The sequence below is a fragment of the Capricornis sumatraensis genome, chromosome 8 (assembly GCF_032405125.1).
Source record: "Capricornis sumatraensis isolate serow.1 chromosome 8, serow.2, whole genome shotgun sequence".
Classification (NCBI taxonomy): domain Eukaryota; kingdom Metazoa; phylum Chordata; class Mammalia; order Artiodactyla; family Bovidae; genus Capricornis; species Capricornis sumatraensis.
Genome location: NC_091076.1, coordinates 28,190,884 through 28,205,880, shown reverse-complemented (window position 1 = coordinate 28,205,880; position 14,997 = coordinate 28,190,884). Strand labels below are relative to the sequence as shown.

The window sequence follows — 14,997 nt, the reverse complement described above, 5'->3', positions numbered from 1 at the left end:
GTGTTACCATCATTCAAATGGAGAAACTTGAAATTCCTGCCTTTGCTTGACACCCTATAAAAATTTACAAAATATGCAAATCAAACCACCTCTCATTATGTTTATTAGGGTTCATGAAATATGCATTGTGATACCCACTTTGCAAATGAGGATACTGAATTCAGAGAAATGAAGTGGTTTGCTTATGTGATTACAGGTATGATGTGGAGGCAAGTTCAATACTTGCCTTGTTGTAGTTGCCAACCCCTAGTAAGGGGGACATTTTGGATCACCCAGCCCTTTCTATGCTTTTTTTTTTTTTTTTTTTAAGTAAATCCCAAAACAGGCAACAATAATGTCCACTGTTACTGATGAAGAAATGTGATTTTGACCTTGAAAGCTCTCTAGTGATACATCAAGTTTTCATTTATGTTTCTAGACACATCATAAATAACTGTGCTTTATCAAGAGAGAAAGGAAGAAATATGACGGGGAAAAAAGCACAACAAAATGATGGGGATACAGCCAAAGCTTAAGGTGAATCTACCCTTAAAGCGAGTGAGCTATCTATCGTCCCCTTGGTTGAATGCATCAATTTCCTTGAGGAAAGAGACTAACTTGAGAAACTTCTGGAATAAATATGCCCCTTGACATGAGAGAGAATGTGTATAAACCTTTAGTTTCATACAGAATTCTGAAAAAGAAGAACAAGAGAGTATTTTCTCAAAAATATTGTGCATGCTTCTTTCTATCTAAAGCTGTGGAAGCCAGGGACAAGTGGGTCACCCTGGCCTGGAAACATCGTTCAAGGTGCAGAAAGCATGAATCGTGTATTTGTTAATATATTTTCATTATCCACCTCTTGCTCTGTGGTTTGAGTTGTGAGTGGATAGATATGGAGATGAATATACCAGACTTTTGTCTTGATATCTGCAACTACGCCACAATCCCCAGGTCATGCCATCTCTCCATACCTCCTCCCTCCCATATCTTCCTTGGCATTCTTGTATGGAACCTGCTTCCAGTCTCTTGCCTCTCCTCTACAACATCTTGCCAGATGGAGTAATCACTAATCACTCAGGCCCCACTTAAAATTCCCTCCACTATAAGATAGCATCTGAACACCATACCCCGGCATCTATGGCACTGCAGAGCCAGCTGGCTTAATGCCCTCGCTATCTTCATATCTCCTATGCACACTTGATAGTCCAATCATACTCATTCCTCCAGACACATGCCATGGTAGATACACCCCCCCCCATCTGCTAATGTTGGGGCCTCTGCCTCTATGCCTGTTCTCCATTTATAAGGTTGTGTGTGTGTGTTCAGTCACTCAATTGTGTCCAACTCTTTGTGATGCCGCAAATTGTAGCCTGCTAGGTTCCTCTGTCCAAATTACTTGGACTTTCCCAGGCAAGAATACTGGAGTGGGTAGCCATTTCCTACTCCAGGGCATTTTCCAGAATCAGGGATCGAACCCACGTCTCTTGCAGCTCCTGTGTTGGCAGGCAAATTTTTTACCACTGAACCGCCTGGGAAGCCCCATATAAGGTGGGCAAATAACTTCCACTTTCAAAATCCAGTTCTATGTCTTCTCTCCCCAACTTCCTTTCTGGAAAGGAGAATTAATTTAATGAGCCCAATAATCTGCCTACCTATATAATTTTCTGTGCATATCAAATATGATCTTTCATTTTTCCATTCATTATTAGTTGAGTTCTTTATTTATGTTAGACCTTGGATATAGCATAGAGAACAAAAGATATACTTCATAGCATTAATGGCTTAGTAGGCATACATACTAAAGTTATAAACAAACACATGCCTAAGAGCAAATTGTGATAAATCATATGTAAAAGTGTTCTGAAAACTTTAAATGGTATAAGGAATAATTGTGAGTACCTTTTGATATGCAGGATTTGCTGTCCAAATGAAAGATTATATATACACAAGTTTCTTTCATTTGCTCTGAAGACATTCTGTACCTATTTCTATGCATATCATTCTTCACCTCTAAACCATGAATTTCTCAAGAGCAGAGACCATGTTTAATTTATTCTTGTGTCCTCATAGTGTAATATAGGCCTGTACATAGCTTAATAGATGTTGGATGACATAATGAATAGGCAATGAATAGGCACTGTAGCTCTTGAAAAAACATGTTTTAGCATGCTAGATTTAACCTTTAGTTGATTAGCATTTCTACACATTAGTTAAATTCCAGGTACACTCATTAACATTTGGGGAGTGCTAACACTACCTTGGAAGAAAAGTTATGACCAACCTAGATAGTATATTCAAAAGCAGAGACATTACTTTGCCAACTAAGGTCCATCTAGTCAAGGCTATGGTTTTTCCTGTGGTCATGTATGGATGTGAGACTTGGACTGTGAAGAAGGCTGAGCGCCGAAGAATTGATGCTTTTGAACTGTGGTGTTGGAGAAGACTCTTGAGAGTCCCTTGGACTGCAAGGAGATCCAACCAGTCCGTTCTAAAGGAGATCAGCCCTGGGATTTCTCTGGAAGGAATGATGCTAAAGCTGAAGCTCCAGCACTTTGGCCACCTCATGCGAATAGTTGACTCTTTGGAAAAGACTCTGATGCTGGGAGGGATTGGGGGCAGGAGGAGAAGGGACAACAGAGGATGAGACGGCTGGATGGTATCACGGACTCGATGGACGTGAGTCTGAGTGAACTCCGGGAGATGGTGATGGACAGGGAGGCCTGGCGTGCTGTGATTCATGGGGTTGCAAAAAGTCGGACACGACTGAGTGACTGAACTGAACTGAACAATAAATATTAAAATACTTACCAAGATCTTTCCTTCTTGGAGTCTTTGCACATACCATTCCCTCTTTTTGAATCTCTCTCCCAATACTGCTCTGCCAGGCTATCTTCATCTCACCTCTGATGTCTCACACTGCATGTGACATCACTGAAGAAATTTTCCTCAACTCATTGGCTAGATAGATCAAGTCCCTCATTTGAAACACTCAGAGCACCTATACTTCTATTTCATAACATCTATCACAACTGTAATAGGTTTTTATGTTCATCACTTTTACCATCTGTCACCCACTGTATTAGGTTCTATGAAGGCAGGATTCATTTAGTCATTTCCCCCCACCCTCTATATTCCTAGGACCAGCCATGTAGTACATTATCAATAAATATTTATTGCTTGAAATACTAACTTAATGAAAGAGTGGTTTTTTAATCCCAAGAGCCCAGTTATGAGTCCAAGATATGACTCCAAGTTACCCTTCTACCACTAGCTAGTTAGATAGACTTGAGCCTTTCTTTTTACCTTTCTGCTCCCAACTTCCCTAACTATAGAAAGAAGGGGTTTGAACATGCATTTCCATCTTTCCAGTGCCAGGACTCTATAACATATTCCATTAAACCAGTAAAAGGTATGACCTGTTATGGGAAATTCAACTCATGTTTTTCAAACAAATATTTCAGCTCACTGCAGGGCTTTTAGTTAATAAGTGGTTTCATGAGATCCTCAAATCTCAGGTCAGGATGAAAGAAGAAGCACAGAATCAAGGCCACCAGGATGAAGCAAACTTTCAATAGTGTCCCTCCTTTTGGCTATTGAGATAGGTGGCTATTTTTTTTTAAGTCACTAGAAAAGTAAGCAGAAAGTGAACATTTAGTCTTCTATTTAGCAGAATTTTGGAGAACAATTATAATATTTCACCAAGTTAATTTGAGGAACTCAGCTGTTTATCAGTGAGAATGAAGTCAGAAAATTTGAGAGCTGGGAGGATCTTCAAAACCCATTTAAGATAACCAATCCCTTTATCTTCCAGATGAGAAAGCCCAAGCTCATTGAACCAACATGACTTGCCTTGGATTATATAAAGGGGGCAGTGGTAAAGAGTTTGAATCCAGACAACTGTGGGTTTTTTGTTTGTTTTATTTTGTTTTCTGTGATCCCATTGCAGCCGGAATTGAAAGGGTTAATGAACCTTTTGAATGAAGATATCGCTTCTTGGCCTTTTGGCTAAGATCAAGTGGTGGCTCAGACGGAAAGTGCCTGTCTACAATGTGGGAGACTTGGGTTCAACCCCTGGGTTGGGAAGTTCCCTGGAGAAAGAAATGGCAACCCAATCCAGTACTCTTGCCTAGAAAATCCCATGGACGGAGGAGCCTGGTGTCCATGGGGTCGCAAAGAGTTGGACACGACTGAGCGACTTCACTTTTATTTTTTTTCATACTAATTTCCACCCTGAATTCATGAAGAGAGACATGCTCCTCCACCCACCACACTCCTGTTTTTAATCTTCAAGAAGCAGTCCAGTAGAATATGACGAGATCTGCCAGAATGATGGCTTTCGTCTGTGACATTTATTCTCAGGCACATTTTTGTTGGCTTTGTGCAGAAGAACTTCATTTGGATTCATAAATCTGTTCATAAATGTGTATAATTCTACCTTTACCCTGACTTTATAAAATAAAAACATTCTCTCAAAGCTATTGTATTAAATTCTGTGGCTTCAGAAAATTGTCAAATGCTCTTGAAGATCATGACAATATCTTCATTGGCAGCTCAGAGATGAGAAAAAAAAAAAAAAAACTGGGGAGAAATAAGACTCGTGTTCTCTGGGAATTATATCTTATCTGCTTTTCTTGCTTTAGTACTTCAAAATAAAGAAAATTACCATGAAAATATAATAAAAAGCCACACATGAATTCTGAAAATAAGCAGATATTGATATTTTCTCATATATGCTTCAGATCTTCTTTGAAATTAAAGGATGACAATTATAAATTTCTTTCATTCTTTTCCCAGATCCATTTTCTTTCTTGCTCTCCAGATACAGCCTTAATGAATACTTTTGTATCTTTCCAATCTATGTATTTAACATTTTACTATACACAGTATACAGTTTCTTAAATTTGTATAAGTATACATTATATTTTACATAAATAGCAATGGTGCTTAGTTTTCTCCACTTGTTTTGTGTCACATAATTGATAAATACAAATACAAAAAAATAATTTAGGGGAAAAGTCTGAGTAATTTAGTTATGGTCAAAAAAAATTTTCTCTGGAGACAGTTTCCAAAATGGTCCATTTTGATGAAGCTGGCATTGAAGTTACACTTGAAGAGTTAATATCTAGTATTTACTTAGTATAACGAGGAAGGGGAAAGGACATTTGTTAAACTCTTTACATGTGTCACTTGCTGTACTAATAAGCTCTGTTATTTGATTAGATTGCAAAACCAGCTACTAATAAGGTATTAGATTGTCATTTTACAAATGAAAAATTGAGCCTCAGAGGAGTCAAGTAACTTCCCAAAGTCATACAACTCTTCAGAGGCAACGGACAATAGTGATGAAGAGCACAAATCTAGAGCCATATGGCTTGAGTTCACTTTCCAACTTCACTCCATTAGTTATATGACCACAGATAAGTCACTTAACTTCTCTGTGCCAAAGTTCCCTCATTTATATATGGGGTTGATAGTAGTATTTACCACAAAAGGGTATTGTGAACATTATGTAATAATGTTCGCAGGGTTTTAACACATAAACCCATGAGATTAGTGTCTGGTGTTTCATGAACTATAAATAATTCCTATTACAATTATTGGGCTTCCCAGGTGGCACAGGGATTAAGAATCCACTTGCCAGCACAGGAGATGCAAGAGACAGGGTTCAATCCCTGAGTTGGGAAGATCCCCTGGAGTAGGAAATGGCAACCGGCTCCAGTATTCTTGCCTGAAAAATTTCATGGACAGAAGATCCTGGCGAGCTACAGTCCATGGCGTTGCAAAGAGTCAGACATAGCTGAGCATGCAGGCACGCATATCATAATTATTATATTTAATCACTAATTCACCTCCTCATTCAAAATAAAATCAAAGGTAATAACACCAAAACAAACCAACAAACAGTAAAAGATGATTAACAAATGAAAATGAGGAAGGGAAATACAAGCAGCAATTGAACCAAAAAATAAGTCTTTAAGTTCCTTGAGAAGCAGACAAAGGTGCCATGGGGGTGGGAAGAGAGATCCCAGGTTCTTTCCTATCTAAGTGTTGACAGTGCTCTAATGCATCAGGAAAGGAATCCCTCAAACTCTTAGAAATGCAAGGATCTTTATCTAAAGCATGTTAAGCAGGGTAATAAAAACGAGAAAGGGATTTAGCAACACTGGAGAGGTTTCTTCACTTTGTTTGCTCTTGGTGATAGTCTAGGATTTTATTCAATAAAAGCTGCTGAATCTGGACAAGGGTCAGGGTGACAGTCCAGGTGATGTGGTTTTCAGATGCCTGCTGCACTCAGGGGAAAGCATGGAGAAGCTGGAGCATTTTAAGGGACTGTATCGCATCGACCAACCTTCACAAATAAAGTGCTTTTGACAGCTGCTGAATGAAAACTGAGGTTTGAGGTCTTGCATGAGGATGGAGAGAAAAGCAGAAAAACCTGCTAATTATAACACCTACAGCAGAACTAAATGTCAATAGTCACCGTGCAGTTAAAAATTAGAGAAGCACTATGTTAATGAAGAGAAAAAAAATGTGAAAGGATAAAATACATAGGTCCTTAGAAACCCAGGGGAGAAGCACAAACAGAAAGAAATTCAGAGAACAAAAGGATGAGAAAAACCTTTCTTATCGGAAACTTAAAAAAAAAAAAAAATGACATGGGGAGCACATTGAAAGCAGCTCACTTTAGGTCTTTGGGAGTTTAAGAAAAAACCTTTCTGAGGGAGGTTAGTGAGTTTCTGGTATCCAGGAGCTTCTGTGTGATCAGACTGGGCAACTGGGGTACCACCAATACCTCCAGAAGGGGAACTGGATTCTAGGGTCCAAGACAGAGGTCCACTTTTCTCCCCATTGTATCCTACCCTGACTGCACAGTGTAGTTGCTTAATAGATATTTATTGAGTAAATAAGTGAACTAGTAAATGAACCCCAGAAAAGCTAATTGCCAGTAGCTCGAGGAACAATATCTTTATTGTTATTTCTATATCTAGACACAGAAACAATATCACACTTAGAGAAGTGAAAGGTCTTAATACAGGTGTATAGTATTTCATGTTTCCCCAAACACCACTGGAGCAGGGAGACAAAGATAAAGAGATGCAAAAATGAAATATTCATAATAACGAAGGCATAAATAGAGTAAGTGTAGCCCATGTTATGTAATAGAATATTAACTATAGAACTCCAGTATTCAAATAGGAAAATATGCATGTCATACAATTAAATGAAAAAAAATAGCTGCCAATAGTAGGTCAAGTACAACTTCAACTTTGCAAATCACAAAGTCTATGGGTGTTTCCTATGCATTTTTCACAGAAAATAGCCTAAAATGTTAACAGTGCTTTGATTACTCTTATTTTCACTGTTTTTAATACTGTTCTTCCTTTAATGAAGATCCCCTCCCCTTATCCTATATTCATAATCAGAAGAGTAATAAGACTTAAGAGCAAAAAGTAAATTACTCTCCTGCTATAGTCAGATAGTATGTATTCTTGTTCTAATTCTGCCTGGGGACTCTTTAGGAAGTTAATTATACAGCTTAGACCTAGTTACCTTACTTGGAGAACAGAAATACAAATACGGATATGTGGCCTTTCAATTTTACAAAGCAGATGTGTGGATGGAATGAGAGAATGCATGGAAAACCATTTTGCAAATTGCAAAATACTAGATGCATAGAACAGTATAGATGGGGAAGGGCATTGGGATGAGGAAGAAAATGAAAGGGAAGATGACTTCAAATGTTTAAGATCAAAGTAAATGAGTGTAGCCCGTGGTAACATTTAGAGGCATCATTAGAACCATTTTCTTATGGGAACTGAAAAAATTATATAAAGTGTTAGATTATGACATTTTCATTCCTGCCATCAAGTTGTATAAAGATGGCATGTGGGCCTCCTTAAAAATTAAACTAGGTCTCTGTTGTTTCATTATACACAAGATTACAGGAAGAGAAAATACACCCCCTCACCTCCCACTCAGAGGTTATGTGAGTAGTGAATAGAAGGTAGTGGTTGAACCAGTAAATATTCTTATTTAATTCCTTAAATAAAAACCTGCCTAAAAATAAAGGCAAAAGCATAACTAATCATAACAACTTCTTTCCAAATCCATAATATCCTCTGTGTCCTCTTGATCAAGTCCGTTTCCCTTGTTGACCTTCAGGGTCCTCATTTGTTAAATAAGAGGTATCAGCTAAGTCATCCCATAAGTCTCTTTAAATAGTAAGTTCTATGAGTCTCAGTTACCAATCGTATGTAATGATGATCATCCCCTCCTACATATCTGTAAAAATGATGGTCATCCCTTCCTACATATCTGTAAAATAGGGAATCAGAGCAAATGATCATCTTTCCAGTGACACAGACATTCCTCTGGCTTCACTGAGAAATCTTGCTCAATGTTTGCTGATTTGGCTGACACACTATACTAACATGTCATGACTCAATTTAACTTTGCAAAAGTTATTTAAACTTTTTGAGTTTTGGTTCCTTCATTTGTAATCTGGGAACAAAAAGAGTACCCAGTTTGGAGGGTCCTTGCGGTGTTACATAAAATACTCAACACAAAATGATTAAAGCAGTTCAAGCACAAGGTACATGTACAATGAAAATTCAGTAGTATCATTGATCTGACAAGTTTTGAGTTTTTTTCCTAATGTTTTAAAGCTCAGCACTAATTATGAGAAACCAGGCACTGAAAGATAGAATTTGACTTAGAGACCTGTTTCTTGATATAAAACTCTCTTTGCAGAATACCACACAATCTAAAGAATGCCATATTCTTCCATTAAATCTCAAATGGCTGAAAAAGCTAATCTTCTTGAGCCTACGTTTGACTTCACTGGAGTGTACACAAGCTAAACTATATAAAGTTAAGCTACAACAACAAAAAAAAAATGACCCCAAATTAATGTACTGTTTTTGTGCAAAAGGATAAATAGAGCATTTTATTAACACTTTTTTTTGCAGCAACAAAATGATAGTCCATATCTTTTCATTCAACACAGTAAAAGCGATGATCACATTACATCACTTTGAGACACAAAGCAAAAGATATTTTTATTATCTTAAGGTCAAGAATGGTTTGCGTTTTTAAAACAAACTTTTATGTTTTATATTTGCAGTAGCAGGGCCTCCAGTCACTAGCACAATACAATGAACAGATCAAATATCCAGAATAGACAATTAAACACATCAATAATATTTTAAGTTGAATTGGGAAATGTATCATTGTCATTTTCAAACATTATAAAGAGGTCTGATGTTTACTTTTTAAAGGAAGAAAATCATTCCAACCACCCGAACAGCCACCGCAAGCAAAATGAAGGTAATATACAGACGGGAAATTTTATGCATTGCACTTATTGCTCGGTACACAAATGTTGCAATTTCTGTTGAGTTATATTAAGAAATGACAAGCAAAATGCCTCTGCCCCATCTAAAATTCTATGACTCTATGAAAGTAGAAATTGCAGTCCCCTAACCCAACATTAGGTGTATGCTATTTTTGGTTTTTTGTGAAGATTGTTTATTATGTATATGTATATGGATATGTATAAGATATACAGATATATATAGATATAGTTTTAATATAATTTATTGTCCTGTATATTTAAGACAAATATTTTAGTGGGAATTTAAATAATAAAATCATCTACTTACAATATCTCTATTAAGTTTACCTTTTCATATTATATATAGCTCTGTGGCACAAGTTTCATATATATTTAATCAGTAAGGAAGAAAGATACTTCTATCATGTCTATTTCTTTTGCTGTTAATATTGCATTTTAAGGGCTATATCTCCATAGTAAATTTCTTATTAGATTCTTTATGGTGTATGCATCTTTTTTTTTTTCCTAATGCAAGTTACAACCAGTACAAAGTTGTAATAAAAAATACATTGAATTCCATTTATTTTTAATATTTTTGCAAAAAAGTTATGTGATATGCTACATGAAAAGTCAGATTTTATTGAAGTGTGAAGTGTTTTATACTGTTAGGTAAATGAATGGAAGAACATGAAGCATACCCCTCACTCTACACCTTCTTTTTCACAGATAAAATTGTTTGTGCCCAAGCATTTCATATAAAACACTGCAAGATATTCCTCTTGAGAATCAACAAAATAGTCTACATTGTGTAATAACAATAATTATTTAGTACACCTTGCTAGTTGCTAGCCCACAACATTCTTCTCTACATGAGAGATATCTCAACTCTATGATTTATACTCAATAAATGTTGCCAACACCTGATGCAGCCAACATGACAACTTCACCTTTTTTAACAGGACTTCTGCACAATATCTTGCAATACAGTGTAACAAATATGTAAGTGCATTTTGCATGATCAAGTAGCTTTGGCTTCCTAATCTCTGTAGGATGGGATGTGCCAATTGTTTTAGTTGTGCTTTATTAAATGGTGATGAGTTTTAACTCATATGAATCTAATGAGTAACTACTTGCTTCTACAATTTTGACCAGTCAACCTTTAAATCACGAATGCCAGAATGGATGACTTGAATGGAAATGATGGAATTTCACAACTTCTATAGATTGCACTTGATGGTAACTTCATGAGTTTGTTTTGATTTCATTTTTACAGCAAGACTTGCCTGGTTGATATGTGTACATGTTTACACCACATCTTTTAAAATTTTTGTGCAATCACAATTAATTTAATCACAAACACTAAAAATAAATCCAGCAATTAGCTTTGTTATGAATAATCATCTCGGTCCTTATAGTTGTATGAGTCTTGTACTTCTTCTTGTACAAATTCCTCTTTCTTTTCCCAACCATTAGGCCAACCTCCATTGGCCTGCGTTGTGGCACCATAAGACTTAGTGGTACCATAATTTATATAATTTTGAGTAATGTCCCCTGTTTCTTCATCGAGCTCATCTTCATGGATAAAGCCACACTTTTCTTCACTTGTCTCCTCAGGGTCTGCCCAGGGTTGCTTCTCTCCTGAGGCGAATATTGCATAAAATATAACTCCACCGTAGTGGACTAGGGCAGCGATCAGGAAGACATACTGCCACTCTTCACGCGACTGCAGTGACAAAAGTGGCATTGTGAGAACAAACCCCCTGGGTCTAAAAAGCCTAACATCTTCTCTGAATGTTCAACCATTAAGCGTTTCCTAAAATGCTACCTTCAGGGGAAACCCTTGTTCTGATTATATTAAACAAACACTGTGAGAGAAACGTTCTATATTACTCTGACTCTCATTATTCAAAACTTTTTTGTCTCAAGTTCTGAAATAGAACTCCAAAGATGTCTATGGTCTGCTAATTTTTTTTTTAATTCCTAATCTCTCTTTAAATTCCATTGAGTTACTTAGTTTTTTCTCCCACTTCTTTTATTTCCTTTTGGTAAACCATAATTTAAAAGGTCTACCTATAAAGATAAGTACTGAAAGCAATATTCTTGTCACCAGAGAAGCCCTAATTTAGAAACTCTACCTATAAAGACAAATACTGATGGCAATATTCATCCATCAATTACTACAGAGAAGTTTAAATTGATGTTTACAAATAAAGCTGAGAAGATTTCCATTTGTCTGTTCAAATGAGCTAGGATGTTGTTGTTTTGCCACACCAGGGATACCAGAAGTATTAGAAGGTGTTGAAAGTATAACCTTTATTGGTTGGAGAAGCAGGCTCCCTCAGAGTTCTGAAAGAGATTTTCTTCTGAGCCTCAGTTATCTCCCCTACTCAGAGATGTGGTGACTGGACCACAAGCAGAATGCCACAAAGAACATACAGATGGCTTTTCCTAATCATGAGAGAGAATATTCTACAAATGAACATCTCTTGATCTGTCTTACCTTATTCTTTGTCATTGCACCAACAATGATAGGGCAAACCATTCCTGACAATGTGCCAACACCGTTCGAAATGCCCATTAAGATACTGGCATATCTTGGAGCAATATCCAAGTGGTTGACATTGAAACCTGAAATACACACAGAAAGTGTGACTCAGAGAATTCCAAACCTTACAGAAGTACGTGACTACAGAATATCCTCCACCACCCTCACCTTAAAAGACACCAGATTCATAGCATGTGCTTAATAACTATTTTTGATAATTTAGCTCAGGGATATAATGAGAATAGAAAGAGGTATGATTTGCTATCCAGTACTTAACACATGATATTTACTCCATAGAGAAGAGGAGATGCTCATTAAAAAAAAAGGAACGGGGGGATAAGCAGGGGGTAAGTAAGTAGTAAATAGTAATGAATCCCAATGTGTTAGTCGCTCAGTCGTGTACGACTCTTTGCGACCCCATAGACGATAGCCCACCAGGCTCCTCTGTCCATGGAATTCTCTAGGCAAGAATATTGGAGTGGGTTGCCATTTCCTTCTCCAGGGGATCTTCCCGACCCAGGGATCAAACCCAGGTCTCCTGCATTGCAGGCAAATGCTTTACCGTCTGAGCTACTTTCATCGTTGTTATTTTCTAGTGGAAATATGTTGAGTAGACTTTCTCAACAGTCAAAATGTTAGAGGAAAGTAGAATATAAATTTCTTTTTATCACTAGCAAAAGTCAGAATGTTACAAGTACATTTTTTTAAAACAGCATCTTACCAGAAATAGCAAATCCACTGAATCCCACTGCAAGTACCAAGAATGAGATTGCTACCCCTCTAGTATGAGAATAACCAACAACCAGAAGCAGCGTTGCCTCCATGCCAAAACCTTCAGAAACAGACATACGAAAATACTTCAGAAATTTATGTAAATGTTTCCAGTGAGTCAAAACTATTAAAAATGATCACACTTATTTGACCTAGCAAAACACTTCAGGGATTCTGTCTTCAAAATAATAATAACAGTAATTTATTCACAGAAGTTACTGAAGCCTTCTTTGTGTTTTAAGAAAAACAACAAAGCAACCTTAAGTTTAAATAGTGGGATGGGTCAAGTTAGTTATGCAATTATCTAAAACTAGAAGTTATGAATATTTGAAGATGGGAGAATGATTATGAATGAACATTGAAGGTACAAATTTAATAGCATATGTGATATGCATAGAAAAAGTTGATTCATGTCGATTCGAACTTTGTTAAGTAAAAACATATTCGTAACATACTTACCACCACAATTCATGATCTTCCTTACTGTCGTAGTTGAAAGAATTTGCTTGCTTCTTAGAAAATCTGCAATCTGCCCTCCAATAGGTACAATGATTGTCATTACTAAGTGTGGCACAGCAGAGAGCATGCCAACCTGATGAAAAACAAAAAGGAGAGAAATAAGTAATGTGGGCAATTTATTGGTCTTGTAAGCTCTTTATGGACAAAGGAAGGAAAAACTACTGTCAGTAAATGACCACTTACTCATTCTCAGAGTAGGCAATAACTTCCACAGAATAAATGAGAAAAGTTAAGTAAATTTACTTTGATTCTTTTTTCTCTTCCAGATGATAACACTTCTTTTCTGCTATGAGTCAGTAAATCTTGAGTTTCTGAGTAAACTATCCTGAATTTTATCACAGAATGATTCACATCTATGTGCCTATTTTATAGTCTTAAATACATTTGTAGAAATTCATCATTAGCAACAGAGGAAAAGAGAGAGACAGAACCAGAGAGAAGTGAAATACATTTGACAAACCTTGAAGAGACTATTTTAAAATTTGTTTTTAATTCACAATAAAGACAAAATCTTAATTGCATACTAAATATATATCTCTTATGAATTTTATATTTAGTTTCTATAGATTAAGAGCTCAAAAAATACAGATCGATTCTCAGTTTTAGGCATTTTCCATGTCAAATACCAATATTTGGTTACACTGTCACATAGCATTCTTAGTTTCTGAACTAATTTCATACTAAATGGCCCAATCTAAAACCTAACCTGCCAGCATCAATTCAACATACATTTTTTTGATCAACAATTGCATGTAAAACACTGTCCTCTGGGCATCATGCAGGCAGAAATTGTGAATAAAATGTATTTCAATTATGTATTACCACACATAGGGACTTAGTAAATTTCATATACATCAATATATATGGAAGATTTTTACTAAGCATACTTTGAAGACCAATTCCTAGAAAATAGTAAATACTAGATAAGTGTTCATTATTTGTATAAATGTGTCCTTCTAAACTAGATTACTAAAGGATTAATAAAAGATTCTGTTTTATTTTACAACGCTATATACTGTGGTGTCACGACCATGGGCTTGGGATGACTAATGACTAATTGAGATATTAAATGACTCTAAATAGCTTAAATATCCAGCCAATTTTATTCTTTCTTTCACTCCAGACAGAAACTTTTAATATTATTATCTTCATTGCAGTGATGAAGAAACTATGACTTCAAAGGATTATGCCATTCTCAAGAGGTTGGGAAGTTTCATACACGAGTATAGGCTGAGACTCTCTATGTGTGTGTCTGTGTGTGTCTGTGTGTGTATGTATACACACATACGAAAAAGTCATTGCATTTGTGGTTTTATCTGTAGGATACTCAGTTTAACTAAGGTTGATTAAAACAATACTCTGTATAAATACTTTAGTTCACTTAAATTTTCCTGCGCTTCTGAAGCATGGTCTTTTTTAAAAATTAATTTTTATTGGGGTATAGATGCTTTACAATATTGTGTTACTGTATAGCACAGGGAACTCTACTTAATATACTGTGGTGAAAGGCAGTCTTAATATTGTTATTTACAGGTCAGAAAACTGAGGAGACAATTATTCAAGAACAGGACCAAGGTTATGTATCAATACTCTCTTGTGGAGCTTGGATTTAGGACCATGTCAGCCTGGATCCAAACCTCGTGTTTCATTGCCTCCATCATCTCCTTTTCACATACTTTAGATAAGTCAGTAATTTTTAAAAACCAGTATAATCAAAATCTTCAGGCCACTTTGTGTGTGTAGAATTTATCAAAATTGTAATTAAAATATAATAAGTGAATTAGATCAACATAAATGGTGATTACATTTAGGTTTTGCAAAATATCATTTACTCAGGCATTTCCTG

General features: G+C 36.2%; 1 protein-coding gene across 1 annotated transcript in view; it reads right to left on the bottom strand.

Annotated features, from left to right (window-relative positions):
• Positions 1-10,703: 10,703 nt before the first annotated feature.
• SLC17A6 (solute carrier family 17 member 6) overlaps positions 10,704-14,997 on the bottom strand; it is a 38,450-nt gene continuing 34,156 nt past the window's right edge. Inside the window, exons 9-12 of the mRNA XM_068977829.1 lie at positions 13,092-13,224; positions 12,583-12,693; positions 11,817-11,944; positions 10,704-11,039 (exon numbers count right to left, since the gene is read on the bottom strand). Coding sequence (XP_068833930.1) covers positions 10,704-11,039; positions 11,817-11,944; positions 12,583-12,693; positions 13,092-13,224 — 708 coding nt within the window. The remainder of the gene's footprint in view (positions 11,040-11,816; positions 11,945-12,582; positions 12,694-13,091; positions 13,225-14,997) is intronic.